Genomic DNA, 12,877 nt, shown 5'->3' with positions numbered 1-12,877 from the left:
CTCCTTCCGCTCCCACCTCCTCCCTCTGAGGGGCACGGCCGGCCCGTGACCATCACCGGGGGTCCTGCACGGCTCCGACGCGCCCGCAGCCCTCCGGCCCCTTCCCCATGGCCTGCAGCCCTCTGGCCTGGAGCACGTCTCCAAAACTCCCCGCCTCGCCCCTGCCCTGGCTGCATCGCTGCCGGAGGTGCTGGGGTGCTGCCGGCCTCCCCGTACCCGTCCTGCAGCGCCCAGCGGTGCGAGCACGGAGCCCAGCTCTGCCCCCGGGCAGGGCCACGCAGCTTCTGAGCGTGGCCAAGCCGGGCACCGCAGGCACACGCTGGCGGGGACGGCCAGCACTGCGGCCACACAACCTGCTCCTGAGGCAGCCTCTCGCCGCGGAGCTGGGCCGCTACGGCTGCCCGCGTCTGAAGGAGGTGTCAGAGCCTCTGGACCTTTAGGATGAGAAGAAACAGTAGAAATGCGGGCAGCAAAACCCAGTCCAAGCCCTGCTTGAGCCGGCAGGGAACCCGTGGGAGGTGAATTGTGCTCCTGCTGCTGGGGTGCTGGGATGAAACCTGGCGGTGGGGCTCCAGGCCCCCGGCCTCGCCGCAGGGCGCTGGGCTGGCAGAGGCTGTGGCAGCAGGGGCCTGGCTCTGAGAGCTCCGCAGGGCTGGGGGGCACAGGGACCGTACAGCCTGGTCCCGTTTGTGCTGTATGGCCCCGGCAGCCCCCCAGCCCCTGGGGTCCAGCAGCCCGAGGAGGGGCGAGGTGGGGTCCTGCCAGCTCTCAGAGACAAGGGCCAGGCTGGGGCGGGAGGGGATGTGGTGCTGCGAAGCCCCACTGCCCGTGGGGCAAGGGGGGACAGCCAGGGACAGCCCCGGGGCCAAGATGGGTGCTGCGGGGCCCTGGGCCAGGCCAAGGAGCTGAGCTGAGCGTGGCACAAGTGAGGGCAGAGCGGTCACCACAGGCGGCTGGCACGGGCAGGGACGGGGCCGGCACTGCCCCACGTGCTGGGAGCAGGTTGGTGCCCCCAGACAAGCGCATCCGCTCGCAGCCCAGCGCCCCGCCGTGAGTCATTGTTGTTTGGGCTAAATGGAAACACATGTCCAGCTGTTAACGTGGTTCTTACGCAGCTCTCCAGAGATGCTGGACACTGTAAACAGGGGCAGAGCAGGGGGATGGGAAAGGGCCAGCCCGGCTGAGCTCTCCGGAGGCCGCCGGCTCCTCCCTGCACGCCTTGCCGTGGGTCCTCCCACCCGAGCACAGCACCACTGCCCCAGGAACGGGCCCCCCCGCTCCCCGGGCACCACCGGACCCTGCAGCTGGGGCAGCTGGGGGTGGCACGGGGGCCAAGGGACCCGCCTGGACTGCAGCAGCCAGCCCCACGTGTGCATCCACGCAGCAGCACAGGCACGGAGCATGTGCCCGTACCGTGTGTGTATCCCGCTATCACCCCGAACCTGCCAGAACCGGGAAGGAGCTGGCGCAGGCTCCCCCGTGCTGCTGCGCCGAAGCTGCGCGCTCCTGGCCCCCATTCCTGCCCTGGCCTCGCTCCTCCTGCGCCTCTCCCAGCGCAGCCGGGTGCAGGAGGGAAGGATGCGTGGGGAACGAGGCTCCACGCGCGGCCACTTACAGCCAGGGGCCTGCGACTGCCTGCAGCCCTCTGCCTAAACGAGGGGAGAGGCTGCACCGTTTCTGGGGCCCACGGAGACGGGAGACGGGCACAGCAAGGTCTGGGGGCAGCAGCCAGGCTGGCACTGGTGCATTTGTCCCCTCGCAGCCCTGCTCCGAGCTCCTGTGGCAGTCGGGAGGGCACGGCCCCAGGGAGGGGTCTGGCTGCAAGGCCTCTGTCTGCTGCCTGCTCCTCGTGAGCCCAGCCGTGGAGCAATGGGATGTGGTGAGATGGGGGCTTCCCCTCAGTCCCTCCCACACGAAGCTTTCCCCAGAAAGCACAGGCCCAAGCAAACCGTTACCCATTCACGTGCCACATGGTTTATGCGAAAAGGGAAGTAAAACCAGCTGACTGGTGAAAAACAGCCTGATGAAATCCCCTGCAGCTACCATCTCGGCCAGCCCGCCCTCCCCTGCCCTGGCTGACACCCTGCTGTGGCCGTGTCCCCCCGGTCGCGTCCTAACCCAGGGACAGGTCTGGCCAACGTCCCCCTCAAGCACGCTCCTCCCCTCACATTCGTGGGGGACATGGGGACATTTGCCCCCACACCTCCTCTGTGCTCCCAGCGAGGTGCTGGGGAGGCAGGTCAGGGGCTCCCCCCCCCAGGACACGCTGCTGGCACTGAGGGGCCCTTGTGCCCAGGTCAGGCCCTGTCCCCAGGTAGTTTTGGGGAAGGCGCTGCCCAAGGCCAGGGAGGCTCCCGATGGCACCAGGGAGCAGAGGCCAGCGCCGTCCCCGGGCACAGACCCGCAGGGGTGCGAGGACGGTGCCCTCACCCCGGGCGCAGGCTGGCACAGGGCAGGCGAGCGGGGGCTCCGTCCTCGGCTGGAACCCAGAGCGCGGCTGCCACCGGCGCCGGCAGCCCGCGGAGGTGCCGGGCGCTGACGGCTGCAGCGCGGGGAAACTTCCCCGAGCCTGGGCTGGTGGCAGGCCGCAGCACCCTGTGGTGGCAGTCCTTTGCCACCAGGTGCCACTGCCGAAACACTCGCACCATGCATGCTGCGGCAAAGCCAACGCTTTACGTGGGACGCCGAGACCAACCACAGAGCTGGGAGCGCGGCGTCCCTCGGAGCGTGCGCCTCGCCGAGCGCAGGGCCTGCCCCGCAGCCCCCGTCCTCCCCGCCCCTCTGGTCCAGTGCAAAGTCTGTTAAATAAACTCAATGCCCTCGTATTTCACGCTCCCAATCCTGGTCTCCGGCAGGAGGAAGCGTCCGTCCAGCGTGAAGGCCATGATGTAGCTGGCGATCTTGCCGTTGTCCTCCTCTGACTTCAGCGCCACGATGATCTGGTCATCCGTGTCTGGGATGAACTTGAAGGAGGAGAAGCCGTGGGTGGGGACCACCTCACCCACCCGTCCCACCGTGATGTCCCCGAAGTCCTGGCTGGAGCTGAGCAGCAGGTTGGTGCCTCGCCGCTCGTCTGCCTTCTCGTTGTAGCGCTCGTGGCTGGCGCGGCGCGGCAGGAAGAACCAGCGCTGCAGCGTGTCGCTCCAGGAGGCCGACTCGTGGATCAGGTAACCTACAGCAGGGAGCGGGGTCTGGTGCCGCGGGGCAGCAGCACCCCGCCAGGCTGCACAGACGCCCGCCTGCTGGGGCAGGACCCAGCCCCGCTCAAAAAGACAGCGCCGCGGGGAGGACAGCCACACGCAGAACAAAGCTGCGAACGTTTCCGCCTCCTCCTGCCGGGTGCTGGCCCCCCTCCCGCTGCCCCAGCACCAGCCGAGCCACCCGAGCTGCTCACAGCACGGACAGAGGGGAGAACACCGGGCAGGGCAAGCCCCGGCTTCCCCAGACTCCCTTAAATCTCACTCCGCTCCCGCTGCCTGTGGGGAGACCCCGGCCCCAAGCAGGGCGAGGGGCGCACGGTGACGGGAGGGAGCCCGGCTCGGTACCTGGGGGTCGGATCCCAGCCGCAGCCCTCAGCGCGTTGTAGTTTGCCACCCAGCTCTCGTGGCCCACGTCGCCCTTGTAGCCGATGACCTTCACCCACTCGGGGTTCTCGTTGACCACCTCGCCCGTGGTCGTGGTCCACTCCTTGCCCAGGCCCCCCACGTACAGGTGCTCGTCCTTCACTGCCAGCCACTCCGCCTTGAAGCCTGCAGCGAGAGAGCGGCACGAGCCAGGCCGGGGCCCGGCCGGCACACGGATGTTAGGCCACCCCACGTCCCCGCTCCCCCGGGTGCCACAAGGGACAGCTCAGTGCTGCACGCAGCCCCCCCAGCCTGGCCAGGCTCGCGAGGTGACAAAGAGGCGCAAAGGGACGAGGGTTTCACTGCTGCGCGCCTGCAGCTTCAGGCAGAGCGAGCGGGGCAGGACAGGGGGGCTCACCTTTCCCCACGGTGCCGTCCCCATCCGAGAGGATCACCCAGGGCACCACCTTGCTGCCCTCGATCTGGTAGACCACCCCCGTCCGGTCATCCACGGAGTACAGCTTCCCGTTGAAGACGACGAGCTCCGAGAGCTCCATGCCCCTGCCCTTCTCGGCCAGGTGGGACCGCAGCACGCTCTCCTCTTTGTCCCATTCCACCGTCACGCTGTCCCCGCTGGCCGACAGCACCAGGTAGCCCTTCTTCAGGTAACTGAACCAGGTGTGCTCCTCAGAGCCCCGGGACTGAGTGTCCAGGTCCGCGATGACCCCGATGCGGTAGCGCACGCCCTCGGGGTTTCTCTGGGGTGGGGACAGCGGGTAGGTGTCATTGTAGCGGTCCTCTGCCCGCAGCCGGAGCTGCCAGTTGTGAGGATTGGGAGGGACGGGCCGCGCCGGGGAGGGCCGGTGCAAGCAGAAGAGCAGCAGCACGAAGCCCACGCAGGCCGACGACAGCACGATGGCCTTCCAGCGCGGTCGGAAGCGGGGGTCGGCGCCCTTGGTCATGGACGCGAGGACAGGCAGGCCGCCCACGCTGATCCGGAGGGGGCTCATAGACTCATTGCACGGCGGGACGGGCATCAGACTGGGGCCGAGGAGAACCTGGCAGCGCAGAGGGGAAGCAGTGGGTGAGAGCTGGGGCCTGGAGCCCCACAGAGGCTGGGAGGGATGGCAGGGCACAGCCCCACGCGAGGGGGAGGCGGGCGGCCCCAGCCCCTGCCCCGCAGCAGAAGGCACCGCTGCACCGGGCAGGGCGGCAGCCGCCCCCCGAGGGCCTGCTCGGCTGCGGGAGCCCTTCCGCCATCCTCAGCCCCTCCTCATCCTCCCCCTTGGCCCCCCAGACCGGGCTGAGCCCCAGCGTCCCAGCAGGCAGGCGCAGCTGGCCCGGCACCGCTGCCCACCCAGAGGCCTGCAACAAACCAGGCAGGAGCGACCCCCGGGACCCACGTCGGGGCGTCCTGCTGGGCAGCGTCCTCGCACGGCCCGGGGAGAAGGAGGCTCGCTCACGGCAGCGCTCCGCGACCTGGCGGCAAGGACAGCCCTCGCCCCCTCGCCTCGGGAGCGCCGGCCGGGCTGCTCAGCTCCCGCGGTGGTGCCGAGCGCGCCCCCAGGCCCCGTGGGGACGCGGGGACACGTGGCAGCTCCGCCCGAGCAGGATGCCATTGCCCGAGCAGGAAGTGCAGCGCCCAGGTCCAAGGGACGCACACCCAGACCTGCCCAGCCCTAAAGTTGTTTTTTTTTTTTTTTTTTTTAAAAAAAAAGGTGGCAGCAGCCCCCCCCGGCACCCCAGCCAGGCCCGTCCACGCTCACATCACCCCCCCGGGCAGGACACGGAGGGGGGGGGCACCTTCGGCTCGCCCCAGGTGCGCCCACCGGGGGGGTCCCGGCCGTGCCCCTTCGTGCTGCCTCTCTCCGCAGGGCACCGGGGACGTGGCAGCTCCCCGGGCTCCTGCAGCTCCGGGGGCTGCACAGGGAGCTCCCGGGGCCGCCCCGTGCCTCCCGTTCCCACCTCGCCCCGTGCAGCACGGGGACGGGACCCCCGCCGGGCAGCAGCCCCCCACTAGGGCCGGTTGTCCCCGGCGGCCGTACACCGGGCGCTGCAGGGCCCCCGCCCGGTGCTGGGCTCTCAGCAGCTCCCAGCAGGCCCGGGCGGCACCGAGGCGGCACCGAGCGGGGGGGGGGGGGGGGGGGGGAGCCGGCACCGGGCAGCCCCCGGGCACGGCGGGTCCGCGGGCACCGGGACGGGGCAGCCGGGGAGGGACGGCCCCGGGGCGCTGCGCCCACCGCGGGGGTCCCGCCGTGCACCGGCCCCCGACCCCCGGCACCCCGACCCCCGTCCCCGGGGGTGGCGGCCGGGCACCGGTGCGCGGCCCGGGCGGGGCCCAGCGCCCCCGGGACCCCCCCGGGATTCCCCCGGGACCCCCCAGCGGCGCCCCCAGGCCCGCAGCGCCCCCGCCCGGGGCCGCAGCCGCGGGGGCTGCGGTGCCACCGCCCCGGGCAGAGCCGCTCGGGCCCCCCCCGGCGCCCCCAGCCCGGCCCGGCCCGGCCCCCCGGGACCCCGCCGCCGCCGCCGCCCCCCGGTGCCCCCAGCACAGCGGCCCCGGCAGCACCGACCCCGCGGGTCTCCCGCTCCCGAGATCCCGGCCCCGGCCCCACGGCCTCAGCCCCCGGTGCCCCCCCCGGTGCCCCGCTCACCGCGGCGCCGCCCGAGCGCAGCCGCCGCCGCCTCCCCCGCCGCGCGCAGCCGCTGCCGCCGCCTACAACTCCCAGCAACCCCCGCGCGCCGCCCCGGCTGCCGGCGGCAGCCAAACTACCCCGGGCCTCGCCCCGCGGGGCCGAAAACTACCGCTCCCAGCACCCCCCGCGCCGCCACCGCCCTCGCCGCTCAGCCCGCTGCACCGCGGGGCCTGCTGGGAGATGTAGTCCGCGCCGCGGCCTGCTCAGAGCCTGGGAGGCCGCTCCCGCTGCGCCCCGGAGCTGGGACGGAGCGGGACACCCCCCTGCCACGCAGCCATGGGGGCCGCCGGGGCCCCGCACCGCACAGGGCCTGGGGGCTCCTTCCAGGAGTCCCCCCGGTACTCAGGAGGCTGCGGCAGGCGAACCTCCGGGGGGCTGCCCTGGGACTGGGGACAGAGGTGCCCAGAGCTCGCGTGTGCCCCGGGGGGCTGGGGACGGCCCGGAGCCCCCCGGCACGGCCCCGTGTCCCCCCGGTCACCGCAGATCATCCCCAGCCACCGCCCTGCACCAGGGGCTGGGACGTGCCCAGTGCCCCCCGTCACTCGGCTGAGCTGCGCCGGGCAGGGAGCTGAGGCCCATCCTGCCTGGTGCTGGGGGCAGTGTCCGGGGGTCTGCCCAGCACCGGTGCCCAGGGCACCCGAGGGAGTCCCGGCCCCGGTCAGGGCTCAGTGGGCTCCAGGACCCCGAGGGACGGGGCTGGTGGCTCTCCCAGCGTGGGGCAGACCCCGCTCCAGAGCAGAGCCGCAGCCTCCGGGGACCCTGCCTCCAACATCTGGGGTGCTTCTGGCCCGGCAGCCCCCCTCCCCTGACCTAACAGCCCCCCCTTCCCTAACAGCCCCCCCTTCCCTGACCTAACAGCCCCCCTTCCCTGACCTAACAGCCCCCCCTTCCCTGACCTAACAGCCCCCCTTCCCTAACAGCCCCCCCCTTCCCTGACCTAACAGCCCCCCCTCCCTTCCCTAACAGCCCCCCCCTCCCTGACCTGGCAGCCCCCCCTTCCCTGACCTCGGGCCCCTGACAGCAGTGGCGGCAGGCCCAGCGCTGCAGGCGCACACATGGTTAACGCCGGCCGCCCGCGCTCCTTGGGCTCACATCTGGCAGGGGGAGGGCTGCTCGCTGCTGTGTTTACCCCGCTGCTTCTTCGCTCTCCTCCTTTTGCTTCCCAGAAAGTGCATTTCCGCCCGGCCAGGGGAGGAGAGGAGGCTGCCAGAGGCAGGGAGCGCAGCCGCCACGGGCTCTGCCCTGTGCCCAAGGGCTGGCAGCGCGGCACGGGGGCGATGCTCTAGAGCAGGAAAGGCAGCGCCAGGAGAGAGCAGCCCCAGAGGTAGGTGTGGGGCAGGTCTGGGGGCGGCTGCCGACCCGGGGATGAGTGCCGTGGAGCTGCACGTCGCGTGCACATCCGCGCCTGCTGTCAGCGACGGGCTCTCCGGCAGCGGAGTCACCCAGGAGGCGGCGCAGCCTCGCCAGGCGCACGGGTGCCCTGGGGCAAGTCCCGCGAGGGTCCGTCCCCTTGTCCGTGCCCCGGTTAGCTGGGCAAGGACCTTGCCCTACCTGCAAGGGGGTGGTGGGGACCGCAGGGCTGAGCCTCACGTGTCCTTTGAGGGGGACAGCTCAACCTGCAGCAGCCCTGGGGGGACAGGCGCTGGGAAGGAGTTAGTGCTGGAGCCTGCAGAACAGGCCCAACGCGGCGTGGGTCCACCGCAGCCCCCCCAGCGCTACCTGAGCCCTGCGTCCAAAAAGTCGGTCCCCACGAGCACGTCAAAGCCAGGGCTGGGCCGTCCCAGGGCTGGGCCATCCCAGGGCTGCTCCGCACCATAGTTACTGGGGTCCCCAGCACGACTTCTCACCGGCACTGCCCGCAGGAGCTGGAGGGCTGCACCCTCCCCATCGGTGCCTGGCTGCAGCTGCCCCGTGCAGCTCCAACCCCGCTGCCCGCCAGGTCTGGGCTGCTCCCATTTTGCAAATGGCTCCGCAAACATCCCAGCTGTTGTGGCAAGAGGCTGGGGGGAGCCGTCCCACCAGCACATCCCTGGGCGCCAGAGGCATCCCAGCTCCAGTTGCTGCGGCTCAGGGAGGGCTGCGTCCACCACGGGAGAGCAGGGAGGGCGAGGAGGGCGTGCCGGTGCTGCTGCCTCCGTAGCGCTCTGAACCCCCTCATCTCTCCCCGGCATTCGCTCTTCTTTCATCCTGGTCTTTAATGCTGCCTGGAATGTTTTCAGGATGTTTTGACTTGCAGTCCCGGGGCTTTAGCAGCCACTGAATTTAAATCTCCAAACTGCTCCTGGAGAGCATCCAACCCCGACAGGAAAAAACAGAGTCCCTTCAGCAAGACCGTAGATGCCCGTGCATATGTGCGTGCTGCCTGCCCGGCGTGCCTGCGGAGGGAGACGCCTGCTCGGGGTGCTGGGGAGCCCCGCATGCTGCAGGCAGCGCCACGTGCACAGAGCACGCTCGCCTCCATTTCCAGCCCTGCAGCCCGCAAACAAGCTGCCTTTCTCAGTGGGAATATCCTGGCTAAGGATTTCTCCTCCCCGCTGAGCAAAGCTGTGTTTTCCCTGGGGCTGAGCCTGCTGCAGGTTCCCGGGGATCGTCTGGCTCAACGGGAGGCCCGAGCACTGTGGTCCTGGGGCAGGGAGAAAGCCACGGGCTTCCCGACAGCACGGCAGGCTGCGAGCTGCGTTCGCCGGCATATGGCTGGCACAGCTGGAGGCCGGGCGGGGTTCAGAGAGCCAGGGCTGCTGCTCCCTGGCTGGTGTCTGCTCACGAGCCCCAGGCTGGGCTGCTCCACGCTGCTTCTCCCCTGCACGCGGGGCTGCGCGTGGGCAGGCGGCAGGCCAGGGCACGGGGAGGGAGGACACGGCGCCAGGCTGCCTGCGGTGCCGCCAGCCCTGCCTCTCCCGGCAGCGGGACGCGGGCCGAGGTAGGGCCGGGAGGTGGGCGACAGCCCAAGGACCCAGGGGCTTCCTTGGGGCAGGGCAGGCACGGGAGAAGGGCGCGAAGGGCTCGGCCCTTCGCAGAGGGCGCGAGCAGAGGGAAAGCCCTTCGGAGACTTTCCCCATCCCTCCGCCCCTTCTGTTCCATGGCCATGACTCACAAGCCAGGCATCCTGCCCTTGAACGCCCTCCGAGCCTGCTGCCGGAGCGCGCCTGTCCGGGTCCCCGCAGCCCCGTGCTCTGGGGACAACGTGGACAGCCAGCCCCTGGGCTGTCCCACCCTGACAGTCACTTGAGGACCCAGGCAGTCACCAAAAGAGTGGGATTCTGCCCCAAGCTCCAGCGGGGCTCCCCACAGCCCGTCTCAGGATCCCGCTGCCCGTTCGCCCCTGGCACTTGGGCTGTGCTCCTGGTGCAGACCCAGGCCACTGCCCGGCTGTGCCCTAGCAGGACACCGGCTGCTAGCAGGAGCCCCGGCACACCGGCACTGCCCTGGGCCCCACTGCTGCGGGTGTGGAGCAGCTGGGCAGTGCCACACGCTCACCTGGCACCTCTGGGGCCACAGGGCGCGGTGCGCCGTGCTCAGCCCCATGCCTCCGCGCGGCCCCAAGCTGATACGGTGGCGATAAAGCAAGGAAGGGCAGGTGCCCCGGCTGGGCCATGGTGCCACCAGCTACTGCAAATATTAGCTTTGGCCCCACGCAGGATGTGGGCTCCCAGCAAGGTTTCTCCCGGGGGTGGCTGGCTCCCGGCTGGGGCCGCCAGCAGCACCGTGGCTCTGGGGCAGCAGGTCCTGCTCCCTCGTGCAAAGGGCCGAGGCACAGGGGTGCAGGTTGGGGGCCAGCAGCTCCTGGGGCAGGGGCAGCCCCTTCCACGGGGTTTGCGCAGGGATGCCGGCGCACCGTGGGGGTGGGAGGAGGCGTGCAGACCCCCGTGGGCAGGGCTGGGACCCCCCAGGACAGGCAGAGCTGTCGTTTTGCCCCACGGCAGCTGGAGCCACCTCATTTTCCAGGTGCTGCTGCTCCAAGTTGCTGCTCCTGGGTGTCGATGGGAGGCAGAGCAGGGCTGAACAGGAGCAGGCGCTTGGCTCTGGGCTTGGACGTTCAGCCCACGACCACCGCTCAGCTCCACCCCTGGTGCCCCCAGGGCCCCAGACCCCAGCTTGCTGGAGGGCCCCAGAGCCCCTCACCGCCCCAAACACGGGTCTCCCCAGACGCTCACTGGAGCATCGCTGAGGCAACACGGGCCCAGGTATCTGGGTATTCAGTTACAGATGGTCCCTGCGGCCGCGGGATGCGTGTGCCCACGCTGTGGGCTCTGCTGGGGAAGGGCTGCCACAAGAAGAGCCTTCTTCAGGCTGGAGGCACGGCTGCGCCCTGCCCGGGGCTGCGTGGTGCACCAGGCCCTGTGCTGGGGACGCTGCAGGGCACAGCCGTGCTTCCAGCCCTGAAAAGGGCTGAGGGGGACCGCAAATCCCGTCAGCTGCAGCCCCATCCCACTGCGGGGCCGGGTCCCTGCCTGCCCCCTGCCCAGCCCTGGGTGCTGCTGGGCTTTGCCGCCCCCCTCAGCCACCCCCGGTGTCTCACAGGGTGCTGCTGCAGCATGAAGGGGCTCAGGGTGCTCGGTGTCCTGCTGCTCTCCTGCCTGCCGCCGCCCTCTCCTGCGGGCGGCCAGACCGGCACCAGTCCCAGTCCCAGTCCCAGCCCTGACTGGCGTTTGATGGACCCCGAGGAGGCTCCGTCCCAGCACCACGCTGCCAGGTGAGGGGGCCCTGGGGACGGCGGTGCTTCATGGGGGCACAGAGCAGACCTGGCACCGCGAAGGGCCCGTCCCCACACGTAGCTCCCCGTTGCGCTTTGCTTTCTGCCTTCCCCCAGGCCCACCCGGGAGCAGAAGGCTGGCGGTACCCAGGAGGGGCTGCCCCCGCGGCCCCGCTGCGTTCGCTGCTGTGAGCCGCCTGACCATCGCTTCTCCTACCCCCAGTACCAGCCCCAGATCAACATGACCATCCTGAAAGGTGAGGGCTGGTGGGGCTCCGTCCCCAGCCAAACCCGCAGCCTGGCTGCCCTGTGCTGCAGGGCACCGTCAGCCCGCCCAGCCCACCCGCAGACCCCGGGACCGGTGCAGAGCTGGGCTCCCAGTGCTGGGGTTGGAGCTGGCACCCGCCTCTGACGGCAAAACTGTCCCCTCTGCTCTGCCCAGGTGAGAAGGGAGACCGAGGCGAGCGAGGCATGCAGGGGAAGTACGGCAAGATGGGGGTTGCCGGCAGCAGGGGCCACACAGGGCCCAAGGGACAGAAGGGCAGCGTGGGTGCCCCAGGGGAGCGCTGCAAGAGCCACTACGCTGCCTTCTCGGTGGGCCGCAAGAAACCCCTGCACAGCAACGACTACTACCAGACCCTGATCTTCGACACGGAGTTTGTTAACCTCTACGACCACTTCAACATGTTCACGGGCAAGTTTTACTGCTACGTCCCTGGGATCTACTACTTCAGCCTGAACGTGCACACCTGGAACCAGAAGGAGACCTACCTGCACATCATGCGCAACGGGGTGGAGGTGGTGATCCTCTATGCCCAGGTGAGCGACCGCAGCATCATGCAGAGCCAGAGCGTCATGCTGGAGCTGCAGGAGCAGGATGAGGTCTGGGTGCGGCTCTACAAGGGCGAGCGCGAGAACGCAGTTTTCAGCGACGAATACGACACTTACATCACCTTCAGCGGCCACCTCATCAAGTACAGCGGAGACCCCTGAGCGCCTGCTGCGCCCTGCTCCTCCTCCCCTGGGGCGCGGGGAGCCCCGCAGCCCCCCCGCCCCAGGCGTGCCACTCTCCATTAAGCTGTTAGCCCTTCTACATGCCACTACCCCAGCAGCTGCGTGAATACCCCCCGCTCCTTGAGAGGCCGAGCGGATGCACCCAGAGGAGACAGAGGCGTTTCCAGCCTCTGCTGCATGTGTGACCTGGGAGGTGGCTGCTTGCCTGGGGTGGGCAGGGACCTCAGCCCCTCCTGTGCCTGGTTCAGAGCTGGGTTTGCTGGGACACAGATTCATGTGGCACTGGCTGTGAGCTGGCACCAGCTGAAAGGGTTTGACCACCAGTGCTGTGGCGTGAAGGCACCTCCGTCGCCCAGCTCTCACTGACGTGCTCTACAGGCTCTTGTTCCTAGAAAAGGGCAGTGGGTTCTCGGTGCCCAACAGGAAAGATAAGGGGGGAACAACGATAAAGGCACTAACGGTCACTCTCCTTCCGCAGAACTGGGCCCCAGCGAGGGGGGCACTGCAGCGCAGCACTGGGGTGTCCCTGGGCTGGCAGTTCCCCTGCGTGCACCCAGCAGGAAGCAGGTTCCAGCAGTTCCCCCTTGCTGGTTCCCTCGTTGTCCCCCATGTTGCAGCCTCTTCTCGATGCCAACACTCGCTGAGGAGGGGGCTGGCTCCCAGCTGGCAGCCCCGGGTGCAGGGCCTTCAGCCTCAGCTGCATCCTCTTCGGTTAGACTATCTGCTGGCCAGGCTTTTTATTTTTATAGATGCAATAGCAGAGCAGGGCCTGGGGCAGCACGCTGCCCCCCACTCCCTGTACAGCTTGTGGTCACATTAAACACCCCACGGGTCAGGTCCCTGCTCACACCTTTGTGCACCCTCTTGTTTCGTGTGCGCAGGGGCTCCCCGAGAGCCATGGGCTGGGCACAGCC

The 12,877-nt window shown here is 69.7% G+C and overlaps 2 protein-coding genes across 6 annotated transcripts; one reads left to right on the top strand and one right to left on the bottom strand.

Annotated features, from left to right (window-relative positions):
- Positions 1–2,654: 2,654 nt before the first annotated feature.
- Positions 2,655–7,991, bottom strand: CANT1 (calcium activated nucleotidase 1). Of its 4 annotated transcripts, none has more exons than XM_040530361.1 (4): positions 7,976–7,991; positions 3,982–4,621; positions 3,546–3,749; positions 2,655–3,172 (listed from the first exon to the last, which is right to left on the bottom strand). In XM_040530361.1, the coding sequence occupies exons 2-4, from the start codon at positions 4,598–4,600 to the stop codon at positions 2,802–2,804; spliced, it is 1,194 nt and encodes a 397-aa protein (XP_040386295.1). In that variant the 5' UTR covers positions 4,601–4,621; positions 7,976–7,991; the 3' UTR covers positions 2,655–2,801. The 4 variants fall into 4 exon arrangements, with proteins under 4 accessions (XP_040386295.1, XP_040386294.1, XP_040386293.1 ...); XM_040530360.1 differs by lacking the exon at positions 7,976–7,991 and adding an exon at positions 7,262–7,276; XM_040530359.1 differs by lacking the exon at positions 7,976–7,991 and adding an exon at positions 6,215–6,297.
- On the top strand, positions 7,403–12,810 carry C1QTNF1 (C1q and TNF related 1). Of its 2 annotated transcripts, XM_040530363.1 has the most exons (5): positions 7,403–7,580; positions 10,202–10,440; positions 10,778–10,949; positions 11,067–11,206; positions 11,392–12,810. In XM_040530363.1, exons 3-5 carry the CDS (start codon positions 10,792–10,794, stop codon positions 11,940–11,942), a joined length of 849 nt encoding a protein of 282 aa, XP_040386297.1. In that variant the 5' UTR covers positions 7,403–7,580; positions 10,202–10,440; positions 10,778–10,791; the 3' UTR covers positions 11,943–12,810. The 2 variants fall into 2 exon arrangements, with proteins under 2 accessions (XP_040386297.1, XP_040386296.1); XM_040530362.1 differs by lacking the exon at positions 10,202–10,440.
- The last annotated feature ends 67 nt before the right edge of the window (positions 12,811–12,877 follow it).

This window comes from Cygnus olor, chromosome 18, assembly GCF_009769625.2.
Source record: "Cygnus olor isolate bCygOlo1 chromosome 18, bCygOlo1.pri.v2, whole genome shotgun sequence".
In the NCBI taxonomy this organism is placed as follows: domain Eukaryota; kingdom Metazoa; phylum Chordata; class Aves; order Anseriformes; family Anatidae; genus Cygnus; species Cygnus olor.
The sequence above is the reverse complement of the archived record's forward strand: the minus strand, read 5'-3'. Positions and strand labels throughout refer to the sequence as shown.